Source organism: Nicotiana tabacum, chromosome 4 (assembly GCF_000715075.1).
Source record: "Nicotiana tabacum cultivar K326 chromosome 4, ASM71507v2, whole genome shotgun sequence".
NCBI classification, from domain to species: Eukaryota; Viridiplantae; Streptophyta; class Magnoliopsida; order Solanales; family Solanaceae; genus Nicotiana; species Nicotiana tabacum.
In genome coordinates, this window is record NC_134083.1 from 1,374,426 (window position 1) to 1,388,889 (window position 14,464).

At 37.3% G+C, this 14,464-nt stretch overlaps 2 protein-coding genes across 3 annotated transcripts; both read left to right on the forward strand.

Moving 5' to 3' along the window:
* Positions 1-6,241: 6,241 nt before the first annotated feature.
* On the forward strand, positions 6,242-12,481 carry LOC107780102 (DNA-dependent metalloprotease WSS1). 2 transcript variants are annotated; one of them, XM_016600622.2, is made up of 5 exons: positions 6,242-6,384; positions 8,302-8,482; positions 8,610-8,805; positions 9,132-9,542; positions 10,020-12,481. In XM_016600622.2, exons 2-5 carry the CDS (start codon positions 8,328-8,330, stop codon positions 10,212-10,214), a joined length of 957 nt encoding a protein of 318 aa, XP_016456108.1. In that variant the 5' UTR covers positions 6,242-6,384; positions 8,302-8,327; the 3' UTR covers positions 10,215-12,481. The 2 variants fall into 2 exon arrangements, with proteins under 2 accessions (XP_016456108.1, XP_016456109.1); XM_016600623.2 differs by lacking the exon at positions 6,242-6,384 and adding an exon at positions 6,625-7,251.
* On the forward strand, positions 12,237-14,038 carry LOC107814152 (mitogen-activated protein kinase kinase 5). The gene has a single exon (XM_016639499.2). It carries the CDS (start codon positions 12,500-12,502, stop codon positions 13,619-13,621), a length of 1,122 nt encoding a protein of 373 aa, XP_016494985.2. The 5' UTR covers positions 12,237-12,499; the 3' UTR covers positions 13,622-14,038.
* Positions 14,039-14,464: the final 426 nt, after the last annotated feature.

The following is a 14,464-nucleotide window of genomic DNA, read 5'->3' on the forward strand; positions in this document are numbered from 1 at the left end:
ATGTCAACAGGGGAAGAGCGTTGGCAGTTATACTATTCTTTTGCGCCAATACCCACCTTCTGTTTGCCTTTGGATATCTTAAAGCAGTTAGAGTAGAAGAGTATGCAAAAAATGGCACACCTTTTCATCTTATACTTATTGCTCCACTATTTTTCTGATCATCGTGTTACTTACATTCATGTTTAACATCTCCTTTTATTAATTTTTGCTTTTTTCCATACTTTTATAATAGTATTAATTTGTGTGTATTTCAATTTTCTACCAGACATTTATTATCTCCCACCAAGGTATATATACTTGACATGAAATACCTGAGTGTTTGTTGGCTCTAACCTCCCATAATTTTCATATCACTTCACTGATGTTACATACTAAAATGTCATTCATGGATTCACACTCTCCTTTTTCCTTCTATAGAGATCTTTCAGCTCCACCAGTCCTCCTAAGCATTGCATGAGAACTTGTGTGAATTCAAGGTTCACTATTAGGACTCATTTGCCAATGAATCAACGTTTTAGTACTTGTAAATATTAGACACAAATAGGGGTGCAAAAGGATAGGTCGAGTCGGATATGGACGGATCAAAATGAATAATGTAAAAACGAATAAAATATCCGATCTAATCTATATTTAATACAAATAAGAAATTGGTTAACCGGCGGATGATACATATATCCATATTATCCATAGTTTCTTGAATATGATCATTTTTGGAACCTCTCTATCCTCACAAGGTAGGGGTAAGGTTTGCGTACACACTACCCTCCCCAAACCCCGCGGTGTGGGATAATACTGGGCATGTTATTGTTGTTGTTGTTTAAAAAAGTTCATTATTCAACCTATTTTTTAGTGGATAATATGGATGGTTAACTATTTTTTTTAATCTATTTTGTCACCACTAGATACAAATATTATTCTAACCATGGAATTCTGAATTTCAAGTGAAATGACGAAATATTGGGTTTGTTCATACAACTTCAATTTTTGCATAAATATAAATCTTCAATTTCCCTATAATTTTTATAATGAAATGCATATCCAAACACATATTTAGTTCCTTAAAAAATGTTCTTATTCAGACACCTACATAGTAATTAATCTTGATTATATGAGAAGAATTAACATTGTTTGTTGTTGTCACGACCCCAATTTTCCTATGTGGGATATCGTGACGACACCTAGTCTCTAAGATTAGGTAAGCCTAAACAATACGCGGAAATATTAAATAAGAGATTAAAACTTGAACATCCCAACAATTTCATAAAAGGAATCTACCAAAACTCGATACATAAAATCTCAAAACCTAGTGAGATATAAGTCACAAGTTTTAAGTACAGTACCAGATAATCCTATACATCACTGTCTATCAAAATATAAAGAAATAAGAGAAGAACGGAATAGAAGGGGACTCTGAGGCTTGCGGTCGCGGGCAGGTGTACCTTGAAGTCTCCAAGCAGCAACACATCGCACTAATATCAGGGCTGGTAAGATGCACCTGGATCTGCACAAAAACATGCACAGAAGCGTAGTATGAGTATACCACAATGGTACCCAATAAGTGTCAAGCCTAACTTCAGTAGAGTAGTGACGAGATCAGATCAGGACCCTACTAGGGATAATAGGTAACAAGGCAGAAGATATAATAATGTAATGAAATGACTGAGAAGTGAACAATAAGAAATTTCATAAAGATAACAACACAGCAAATAGAGGTAAACAACAGGGGCGCTCCCGAGGTTCCGCCTCGTAGTCCCAAAAGTAAATGCACAACAGGGGCGCTCCCGAGGTACCGCCTCGTAGTCCCAAAAATAAATATGCAACAGGGACGCTCCCAATGTACTGCCTCGTAGTCCCAAAAGTAAATATACAACACGGGGCGCTCCCGAGGTATCGCCTCGTAGTCTCAAAAGTAAATATGCAACAGGGGCGCTTCCAAGGTATCGCCTCGTAGTCCCAAAAGTAAATACACAACTCATAACCAATGGAACAACGAATCTACAACAAAGAATCCTACAGTTAAAGACTGAATACAAGATCAAGGAGGCAGGAAATCCAACTAAGCATGTTGCACAAATTGCAAATAAGAGATAAGACACGTAGACGTGCAACATTATGCTAAACATGATGACTACACATGCTAGAGTAACTCAGTTAAGGAATTAAAAAGAAAATTACTTAGCAAGAATCAGATTTTTAATATTTAACCCGAGTACACACTTGTCACCTCGCGTACATGGCGTTCACGTATTGCAAATATCATAATAATACCAAACCTCATGGGAGTTTCTCCCACACAAGGTTAGACAAGTCACTTACCTCAAATCTCGCTCAATCAATCAATAAGAATACCTTTCCATCGGTTTTCGACTCCGAACGACCTAAATCTAGCCAAAAGCAATTACGTACTATAAATTTAACTATAAAATACTAATCTAAATAATAAAATTATGACTTTAACAAGGAATTAGAAAATCGCCCCAAAAGGTCGACCTGCGCCCACATCTCGGAATCGGGTAAAAGTTACAAAATACAAAAACACATTCGATATCGAGTTCACCCATACCAAAATTACTCAAATCCGATACAAAAATCTCGATCAAAACTTCAAAATTCGGCCTAAGAATTTTTCCACCTTTTCCCCAAATTTCTCAACCTAAATCCTTAATTAAATGAAGAAATTAATAATAGATTAGTGAAAATTAATCAAAAATGATTCAAGAATCCTTACCCAAATGTTTTCTCTGAAAATCTCTCAAAATTTTGCCTCAATCTGAGCTCTATATCTCAAAATATGAAGAAAATGACAAACCCTCGATTTCAAACCTTCTGCCCAGCACTTCCGCTTTTGCGAGGCCTTAGCTGCATCTGCGGCTCTGCACCTGCTGAATTTTCATCGCAGGTGCGGCCATCACTAAGTCCATGAAAACTCGCTTTTGCAGCACCCTAAGCGCACCTGCGCTTGCGCCTGTGCGAAGGGACAACCGCATATGCGCTTCCGCTTCTACGGAAGGTCTCCGCTTCTACGATCACCAGGCCTTCCTGGCCTTTCCGCTTCTGCACTCCCCCAATCACATGTGTGAGTCTGCTTCTGCGGAACTTTAACCGCATCTGCGGTCCTAGCTGGACAGGCTACAAATCACTTTTGCGATTCGAGGGCTGCTTCTGCGGTGTTGTACTTGCGACCAAATGTGCGCAGGTGCGATTGCACCAGACACTGCCAAGCTTCAGCAATGCACCAAGTCCAATTTTGTTCCGGATTCAAATCTGAATCACACTCGGGGCCCCCGGGACCTTGTCCGAATATACCAACAAGTCCTAAAATATCATACGGACTTAGTCGAACCTTTAAATCACATCAACCAACGCTAAAAACACGAATTGCACATCGATTCAAGCCTAATAAACTTTAGAACTTCTAACTTCTACATCCGATGCTGAAACCTACCAAATAAAGTCCGATTGACCTCAAATTTTACACACAAGTCACAATTAACATTACGGACCTACTCCAACTTTTGGAATCGAAATCCGATCGTGATATCAAAATAGTTCACTCCCGGTCAAACCTTCCAAAATCTTTCAATTTTCAAACTTTCGCCTTAACGCCGAAATGACCTACGGAGTCCAAATCAACATCCGAACGCGCTCCTAAGACCAAAATCACCATACAGAATTATTGAAACCGTCAAAACTCCAATCCGAGATCGTCTTCATATAATTCGAACTACGATCAATTTCTACGACTTAAACTTCCATTTTAGGGACTATGTGTCCCATTTCATTCCAAAACCAAAAACCAAATCTCCCGGTAAGTTACGTAACCATAAAATAAAATAGAGGAAGCAATAAATATGGGTTAGGGGCTAATTTTCTCAAAACGATCGGGCGGGTCGTTACAGTTGCAATATACTAGCAAAACATATTACTTCCAAGAACTTGACCAAAAGGCCAAGTAAATAATTCAACTGGTAAATCTTACTTAGGGGTCGTTTGTTAGAGTGTATAAGAATAATGCTGAATAGAGTGTATTAGTAATGTTGGTATTAGTTATACTTATATTAGTTATGCTGACATTAGTTATGCTGGCATATTTCTTATCCATTATTTGGTTTGATGTTACAGCATTGCACAATTTCTAAAAGAATTATTTGTTTACAAAAATACCCTCATAACTAGTCCATCACTTTATTTTTTTAAAAGAAATATATGTTGATGAATATTTTTATATGAAAAAGGTTTAAAAAATTATTTGATTTGTCTACTTATATTGTAGTATAGAACTGAATATTTATTTATAAAAAAGAAAATAAGCTAAATATCTATTTATTTACCAGGGATATAATTTTATTTCTCAATTTATTGGATTATTTCAAACTTGCATTAATATAATACCATATTATAATCAAGCATAAATTTTGAAGGATAATTTTATCTTTAACTAAGTTAACACATGCATTAAAACTAATTGCATCGTTAATACTATGGTTTCTTATGCATTAGTTATGCATAGGATAATACCAAATAGGATGTATAACTTATGTTTGCATAACTAATGCATAGGTTCAAAAAGTGTATCAAACAAAGTACTATTAATACACAAAGGTAATGCATGCATTATTTTATCTAATATATCTAAGGCTGTCCAACGGGACGGGTCGTCCCGTCCCGTCTCGGTCCCATCCCGTCTCGTTTATCCCATATTAAACGGTACATGGGATGAGACAGGATGACTATTTCATCCCGCCTGTCCCGTTTGTCCCGCATGTTATTTAATATTTTTTTTTTGAAATAGAGCCATTGGCCAACGGCTATAAACGATCATATTTGGACCCCCACCCCCCAAAAATACCCCCTACCACCCAAACTTTTAATTTAACCCCTAAGTTTATTAAATTACACTTTGGCTCTATTTTAACTATAAATATCCCTATCCTTCTTTATTTTTTCCCACAAAAATCAACCATTCTCTCTCAAATCTCTTACATTCTATCTATATTATTCTCTCAATTTTCTCACAATCAAAATAAGTTTTAAGTATTTGGGCAAATTTTCTCACAATCAAAATAAATTTCAAGTCCTAATCCTAATCTTCTCATAGAATTAGAAAACACATAGATGAAATGACTCATGTTGATGAAACTTCATTTGTCCACCCCCCGCATGTTATAATATTTATTTCGGAGATCATAGACATTCATTAGCGGAGGTCAACCTAGAGATTTCCGTATTATTCAGAGATTGGATTAATTCAGAAAGAAGAAATCTTGGTTTTGAAAAAATAACCACTAGGGAAGAAGAAGAATACAATGAGATACTTAGTAATGGGAGTGATGACGTCATGGAACTCATGGAACATCAATTAACATTGCCAATTCCAGAACAATATCCGAGAGAAATTATGGATAAGTTACAACGAAGCTATATATGAGCTTACAAATATTAGTATGATGATTTGTAATTGGTTACTAAAAGGCCTAGTTTAAACAGAACCCTTCCTACAAGGTGGTTGCGTAGATTATGTGCTCTTCAAAAGAATTATATTTATTTATAAAATTTGAAAGTTCTATTAATAAAATAAAAAGTTCTGAGCCTTGAATTTTTTTTATGAATTGTCTTACTCTTACTTAGTTACTTAATGGCTTGAAATTATATTAAATAAATTACAACTCTATTACAATTACTAAAATATTTCATTACAAGTCTTTTTTTTAATATTTTATAATTCTTTACTTAGTTTCTTTATAATTTATTAAGTTTTAAGTTTATTAAAAAAGTCAAAAAACTAGCCGTTACAAACTTTAAAAACTTAGTCATTGTAAAAAAATTAGCCGTTGCCAAACTTAATACTTAAATAATTAATTTTTTTATTTAAAAAAGGCCCACTTAAGGCCCGCGAATCGTCCCGTCCCGTCCTGTCCTATCCCGTTTGTTAGCGGGATGGGATGGGCCTACCGTTTCGTCCCGTTTAGGCCCGTCTTGCCACCGTCTCGGCTAAATGTCGTCCCGTCCCGTCCCGTCTCGTCCCGTCCCGTTCGACAGCCTTAAATACATCCTTGATCCTACCGAATGACCCCTTAGTGCAAATACTTATAATCTAAATTTTGGTTCATTACATCACTTAAGCTTCTCAATCATAAAAGAGAGAAAAGCCAAGATTGCAAATACAAGTGGAGCGGAAGTAGATGGGCTGGACTTTGTTTGCGAGTCTAAAGGAAAGGTAAGAGTACCCAGCCCGGCCCATATATTTGGATGAGATACTACGGGTGTCTTCTTCCCGAAGAAACACTCAGAACTGGAGCTAATTTCAATAGGGAGTCCAGAAATAGCGTCCAAAAAGTCCATAAGTTTCCCCACATTCCCAGTTCCGACTAAGCGGCGACTCAGGTAAGTCTTAAACCTTGCGCCTTTCAACTTCACTTCTATTTTGTCGCTTCATATTTGTTTTACCTTAATTTGGCGTGTTATTCTGCACGATCTCACACAAGAAAGTAGAAAAAAGTTTATTTTTAACATTTTAATATTATTTGATATATATATACAATAGAAGAAAGTTTATTTTTTTCATTTGGTTTCTATATGATGTTGTTTTATCAATGGTTCCAAATTAACTTCTATTATAAGCTCTCAATATTCTTCTCGGTGTCATCTATGCTGTTGAGTATAGGCGATATTCTATAAGGTAGTGGCTTCTATTATGTAGTAACTTTAGGAGATGATCTAGTCTATGGATCGACACTTTTGAAATTATGATTAGATAAGTCAATTCTTCCATATAGTAAAAGGGAACACACAGTGCTCATGCAATGTTGGGAAGAGAAACTGCGATAATAGTGAAGCATGCCACTTTAATCTGCTCATAATACAAAATAGATTAAACAAAGGAATTGTCTTGAAGTTTAATATGTGCTCGAAGTAATATGAGCATGGATCACAGAACACTAGGGAAAGAAAAGAAAAGAGTATACGGAGACGTTTTCAAGATACTATTGCCATCATTTCCAGAAAAAGTCAGAAATTGTTGTCTAAGAACTTTAGCCCCTTATACTTGACGCATCAGGATGGAAGATTATGTATGGTGTAATGGAGGGATTAGAGTTGTCTGTTGTTGTGTGTTGTGACTTGTTTATATTGCTATATTCTCCAGCTGTAACATGCATTGGATGTGTTGTGTTTCTCCCCTTTGTGCATCGGCATTTTAAGGAGATAGAGATTGTTCCCTGTGAATATATGTTAAGCCATACTTGCATCCAGGTAAAATAGATTAAACTTTTCCTCGAGGTCTATCTAATGTTACATATCACACAATATGTCAATAAAATGTTTTTTGACATATTGTGGCTAAACTTGACTTAAAAATTATTTTGGGGATTTTGAAAGTGAGTCTTGTTGTCCCTAATCTCAATGCGCTTGTGAGCTGGCCAGCTTTCTCTCTAATGATTAGTTTATTAGTTATGTGTCGAAGGACACATATTTGATATGCTTCCGGCTTCCTTCCCCTAATCAAAGGTTGCAATTACAAAGGAAGAGACATGAGTTGCCAGAACACCTAGGACATCAGATACCTAGCAAATTTATTAGTTAAATGCTAGAAGAAGGGCATGAAAATCTATCTACTAGCACATCAGAGTTAATTCAGTTTCTATCATTAAAAAAAAGAAGAAGAGTTAATTCAGTTTCTAGCCTAGTTATCCTTCCTTTTTCTCTTTCCTATCTGGTAAATGGATATGTTTTTGGTTTATTCGTCTTGAGATGTCTACATATTTTATTTCCATGCTCCCTCTGTACGATGCATGTCCATCAGTCATGTTGGATTAATGTAATTGTTAATATGTTCAAATTGATGTCCCTCCTCGAGTTGCAAAACACGACTCTGTAGTAAGGAAGTCTCACACCATGGTCTCGTATGCCCTGAGTGAAAGAGAAGCCTCGAGGTACTTCTAAAGAAGATCAAGTAACAAGTTGGCAAAAGGAAGGAGTTCCCTGGGTGGCATGCCAAGCAGTTCAATCCCATATTTTAGACTATGTACTACAGAAGATCTAATATCATGATCTAAACATTCGATAATAAGTACAGATTTGCTAAACTATCCAGTGTAATACATCTATAATTTATCTGTGGATTAAGGTACCTGATAGTTTACCCAAAAAATGCACCTGTGGACAGAACTTCTATTGTGTGAGCAGACTTTTACTGCTAACCTGTTGCTACTCTATTTGAATTCTGTATATTTGCATGACCTTTTATTGACATCTGATCATTTTGACTTCATTTGGAAGTAACCAGTTCCTCTTCATTGTCAGCTTGGTTGTGGTTTTCCACCAGCCACATGGATCTTAATGATCTAAACAAAGTCTGGGAAGTCAAACCTTTGAAGAAGGTACGTGATGATGAGGCAAGAGAAATTCTTGAAAAGGTAGCGAAGCAAGTGCAACCTATAATGCGCAAACGGAAATGGAAAGTCAAGGTGCTCTCTGAATTTTGGTACTGACCGTTCTTTCCTTTCAGCCTTTTTGTCTCCCTATGAGTCTTAACTTTAGTGAACTTTCCTTCTTTATATTGTTATCTCTTATTGTTGTTCATGAGCTAATCAGCTAATCTAATTTCGCAGTCCTGCCAATCCATCACTTTTAGGACTCAACATAGGAGGAGGTGCAGAGGTTAAGCTTAGATTGCGGCGACCAAACAATGAGTTGGACTTCTTCCCTTATACTCAAATTCTTGACACCATGCTTCATGAACTCTGCCACAATGAATATGGCCCGCATAATGCTGATTTTTATAACCTATTGGACGAAATCAGGAAGGTTGTGTACGTGCATGAGATACTTTTTTACTTAGTTTGGGCCATTTTCATTCTTTTTGTTTCTCCGTGTTCTTACAACTTGCATCTCTAACTATTAGCCTGAATAAGGCCTGTTTGCCTTGCTCCCCCTGATAGTATTGTTTTCCTCCGGCAATACTAGTTCCTCCTTAGAGACACAATAACTGAGTCGTGCTGGGGATTCACCCGCCTCACACACTGTACTTGACAATTGTTTTTAACATTTTGCATTTTTAAGCACTTGCACATTATGGCTAAACTTTCCTTCTTTCTATTGCCAATTTAAACTCTTCTTGTTTCCTTTTTCAGGAATGTGAAGAGCTTATGGCTAAAGGAATTACAGGTACTGGACAAGGATTTGATCTCCCCGGAAAGCGATTGGGTGGGTTTTCTCGACAACCTCCATTGTCATCATTGCGGCAGAAAGCACTGGCTGCTGCAGAAAACAGATCACGAGTTGGAGCACTTTTGCCATCGGGGCCTAAGCGTCTGGGGGGTGATAGTAGCATCAAGGCTGCACTCACCCCAATTCAGGCTGCCGCTATGGCTGCAGAAAGGAGGTTACACGATGATCTGTGGTGCGGCTCCAAAATGGTAGAGAGCAAGGGACCCTCTGAAAGCTCTAAAACTTCAGTAGGACCAAAGTCTGATCATATTTCAGTTCTAGGAACCGATCCTCAGATAATGTGGGAATGTTGTGCATGTACTTTATTGAATCAGGTAATGTCTTTTGCTTTGTCCTTGCTCTTTTTATTTCCTATGATATTCCCGTACCACATAGGAGTTGTATAAGTCCTCTTCGAAACGCAGCTCACTTCAACCTTTTTTGATCTAACTACATGGCACTGTCCCTTGAAAAACAAAATTATTTGCCCAATCAGTAGTGGCGGAGCCAGAATTTTTGTTAAGGGATATCAAAATATATAAAAGTAAACATACTAGGAGATTAAGGGGAGCCAATACATAGTAAATATACATACATATATATATATATATATATATATATATATATTTTTCCCGCGAAGGGGTGTCATTTGACCCCCCTTCCTATAAGGTGGCTCCGCCACTGCCAATCAGATGTCACCTATCAAGATTCTAGATCATTTTCAGACATCTCAAGATGATGGGATTTGTCATCCGCATATACCTAGTGGCTTTAGAGTCGCCCGTCTGATAATATTCATTTCACCATTTCAGCCGCTAGCGCTTCTATGTGGAGCTTGTGGAATCCCGAAGGATAGAGGAAATGACGCAAATGCAGCAAAAGTCTGGTCTTGTAAGTTTTGCACGCTGCATAATAGCCACGAGATTGACCGGTGCTTAGCTTGTGGAGAGTGGAGATACTCTTATGGTTCACCTGTTTCAACCACTGGTCCTCATATTGGCACCTAAAACACGAGAAGCGAAGAATTTTAAATTACAGGCGGACTTTAGTACAGGTCAGACGTTATTTATTAAATTAATTGCAAATGTGTATATGGTGTAATTAAGTGGCCGTATTCACCCTCCTTATTGCCTATTATGCTCGAGAAAACATCTGTGAATTTGTTAATATGATGTTGAGTTGTTGGTAGTCATTTAAGGCCTATAATGAGCTGTGTGCCTGTGTTAGAGAAAAATAGTAATTAAACTATTAAAGTAGTTGGTATCAGAACTTGATATGTTTTCAGTTTCAACTTTTCACTCAATTGCATGAGTAGAATAATAATTTGATATGCAAATTAGAAAGTCATTTGTCACGAATTATCAAATTTGCGAAAGTTACCACTTTAATTGTATTAGGCGTTGGAGTACTTTTTAAAATGATTACATATAAAGGAAAGGTGCTTAAAGAATAGCTTTTTGTGTGATCGCAACATGTTACCGTGTTGACGCTAGCACTTTTCCATATATGCATTGGCAAATGCAATGTACCATATCTTGATTATTTTGAGATACCAACGTTATACGCTTTCTCCAAACCTAGTTATCGTATCTCAATTTGTTAACCCACCGACATCTTTTGCTTGTATCTATGGAGTTTGAGGATCCCTTCATTCAAAATCGTTGACGTTAATTGCCAAATGAAATTGGTAAAGAATTCTAGTTGAAACTTGTGATAAGTATACATCACCTGCTCACTACTTATATTTAAACGAAGGAGCAATCAGTCGATATCTTTGTGTTTTAGAGGAACTTTTCACCGTCATATTTTCAGTTTTGTTTCTTTATGCAGCAACGAGATTCAGGCATGGTTCGCGTGCTTGAACTAGCAAATATGATATAGGAGTAGTTATTATTCATTCTACATAGTTTATTAAGTAATTTTTTAAATGACTTACCACTTTAAAACAGTGGCGGACCCAGGATTTTGTGCAAGCGGGTTCAATCTTAGAAGTATACTAATTTAGTCGTAAAATAATAGTTGTCAAGTGTGTTCAAATAAAATATTTATGTAAAATTTACACAGTTTTAATCCTAATTTATACATATATACAATATTATTCCACTTGGGTCCGCCACTGCTTTAAAAGTATTTAACCTTTCAACTATAGTATATGCAACAAGATAATTTCTATCAAGTGTAAATTTAGTTGAATGTGTCAAAATTTAAGAAGTCTAGATTAAGGGATAGCAAAATCTTAGTGGAGTGTTGTTGGCTTTGTGTTCAAACGAAGTTAAACCCAAGGCTGTCATTCTGTTTAAAGAAAGAGATGACTAATTCAATTTGAATTCTAAACGACTATTCGATATGAAAATGAACGGAAAGAAAGAGTCATTTACAGGTCAATAGAGACGGACGTTTGCTTAGGGGAGCTACTACTATTTCATTTTGGGATATCGATTTCCAGGTCAAGAAATTTTCTAAGTTTCCAATTTTCGATATCCGTGTTCATATAAATCAACACATTCACCCCTGGAATTTTTTTTTCCTCAGGTGATGGTAGTTCTTTTGAATTTACAAGTATCTAATTAACATATCTAAGAAATTTTCTAAGTAATTTTGTTGAGAAGCAGTTTGTGTTTGACTAATTTATTTAAAAAATACTTCTGAGTAGCAACAATTAGTGTTTGACCAAGCTTTTAAAATTTTTTTTTTAAGTGTATTTTTCTCAAAAATATTTTTCAAAAAAGTATTTTTGAAGAGAAACTACTTTTTTCTACTTCTACTCAAAAATATTTTTTTTCCTCTAAAATCTTGTCCAAACACTTCAACATTGAAAAAAAATTGGCTCGGAAAAGCTCGACCAAAAAGGTAGTTATGTATGAAGATGATTAAAAAGAAAAAGGAAACAAATGAAGAATTGTATCATCACGGTGAAATCAGAAATAAATCACATTTAAAACTATTTTTTTAGCATTTACCGTGACCCTAATTACCTGCCCCACCCCCTACTCTCAGGCACCCAATACATAAACACCTTCTTCTCTTTTTTTTTCCTCCTTTTTCTCCTCCTCTCTTACCAAGAAATTTCTCTCTCTATTTTTCTATGGATGGCTGCATTTTCCTCTCTCGATTTCCTTCATCTATTTCCAGATTAGAACCTTAAAAATCCCTTCATTCCCCATTTCCTCTCATTTCCTTTCCCTCTCTCTAATTTTCTCATTTTTATTTAGAAGCAAAAGAAAAAAGACAATCGAATAGCTTTGTCCCATTTCTCTTTTTTTTTTCTCCAAAATCAATCAATCAATCAATCATGCGACCTCTTCAACCACCCCCTCCAGCCGCCGCCGCCACCACCACTACCTCCTCCGCCGCATCACCCATGCCCCCTCCTCCTTCACGCAACCGTCCCCGTCGTCGTACCGATTTAACTCTCCCCCTTCCCCAACGTGACCCAGCTCTCGCCGTACCCCTCCCCCTCCCTCCCACCTCCGCCCCTTCTTCCTCCTCCTCCACCTCTTCCTCCCCACTCCCCACCCCCTTAAACTTCTCCGAACTCGAGCGCATCAATCGCATCGGCAGCGGCGCTGGCGGTACGGTTTACAAAGTCCTACATCGCCCCACCGGAAGACTCTACGCTCTCAAAGTCATCTACGGTAACCACGAGGACTCCGTTCGCCTTCAGATGTGCCGTGAGATCGAGATTCTCCGTGACGTCGACAACCCTAACGTCGTTAGATGTCACGATATGTTCGATCACAACGGTGAAATCCAAGTCCTCCTTGAATTCATGGATAAAGGCTCTCTTGAAGGGATCCACATCCCTAAAGAATCAGCTCTTTCGGATCTAACCCGACAAGTCCTCTCGGGTCTCTATTACCTCCACAGGCGTAAGATTGTGCACAGAGATATCAAGCCCTCGAATTTGCTAATCAGCTCCAGGCGCGAGGTGAAAATTGCTGACTTTGGGGTGTCGAGAGTGCTGGCACAAACTATGGATCCTTGTAATTCGTCAGTTGGGACAATTGCCTATATGAGTCCAGAGAGAATCAACACAGATCTGAATCATGGACAGTACGATGGGTATGCTGGAGATATATGGAGTCTTGGTGTGAGCATATTGGAGTTTTATTTGGGAAGGTTTCCGTTTTCTGTTGGGAGGTTAGGTGATTGGGCTAGTCTTATGTGCGCCATTTGTATGTCACAGCCGCCGGAGGCTCCGGCAACTGCTTCTAGAGAGTTCAGGGACTTTATTGCTTGCTGTTTGCAGAGGGATCCTGCACGGCGGTGGACGGCGGCACAGCTCTTGCGTCATCCATTTATTACCCAGAATAGCCCAGCCGCCACCACCACCGGTAATATGATGCCACTTCCTAATCAGGTTCATCAGCCAGCACATCAATTGTTACCTCCACCTCCTCATTTTTCTTCTTGACGTTTTAGGTTTGGAGAATTACATTCCCCTCCTCCTGTTTTACTTAATTTTTTTGGTTTTATTTTGTGTAATCTTAAATGTTGTTACTTTTCTATTAATGGGGATGATGGGTAGTGGTGGTGAAGGGGTGGCTGGATTTTTATTTCTGGAGAAGAAGGAAAAATTGGAGAAATGGGGTCTTGGTTATGATAAAGCTCGAGTCTTTCCATTTTCAGCTGATCAACAATTGTTGTTTTTACACTCTTTTATCAGGAGAAAGGAAAGTAGAAATTATGGATTGCCCCAAGTTAATATTTTGGATATGTTTTTTTTTGCAAAAATGGAATCTTTTATCAAGTCATGGACTTATTTAGCTATAAAGCATTTCACATGTTGAAGACAAATGACCATGAAAAGTGAAAAAAGAAAGTTTTCCAATTCTCTCTTTCCTACAAGGGGCGCAGTATCCATTTTTTTAAATTTTTGCTTGCATTTGTAGGATGATGTTGTACTGGATTTGTGCATCTATTGGTATTGGTTTTGCTAATTTTGGTGAAGAGTAAGGCAATCAATTGTCTTTTTAGGTAGGGGCTAAAGATTTTCTAGACCTTATGATGATTAGTTCAGATCAATGTTGTGACAGATAGATTTAGTTGAATTTTTCGAAAGATCTTGTATGCTAATTGGGGAAGATTTTTCTTGTCCAAAGAGAAAAACTTGCGTATTCAAAGAGATGGAGAGAGAAAACGGTAGCAAGAACTTGGTAAGTGGGGAAAAAATAAAGAGAAGAACATGGCAACACTGAAAAGTGATGCTACTAGCAAGTAAAAAAATATAGTAAAGAATATAAAAAATTTGCTGCCA

What these genes read in the sequence shown, in the direction of transcription:
- LOC107780102 (XM_016600622.2), top strand. Translation starts at nt 8,328, where the DNA reads ATGGATCTTAATGATCTAAACAAAGTCTGGGAAGTCAAACCTTTGAAG. An exon ending in AAGGTGCTCTCTGAATTTTG is followed by an intron (nt 8,483 to 8,609) that starts GTACTGACCGTT and finishes CTAATTTCGCAG; the next exon opens with TCCTGCCAATCCATCACTTT. An exon ending in CATGTACTTTATTGAATCAG is followed by an intron (nt 9,543 to 10,019) that starts GTAATGTCTTTT and finishes TCACCATTTCAG; the next exon opens with CCGCTAGCGCTTCTATGTGG.
- LOC107814152 (XM_016639499.2), top strand. Translation starts at nt 12,500, where the DNA reads ATGCGACCTCTTCAACCACCCCCTCCAGCCGCCGCCGCCACCACCACT.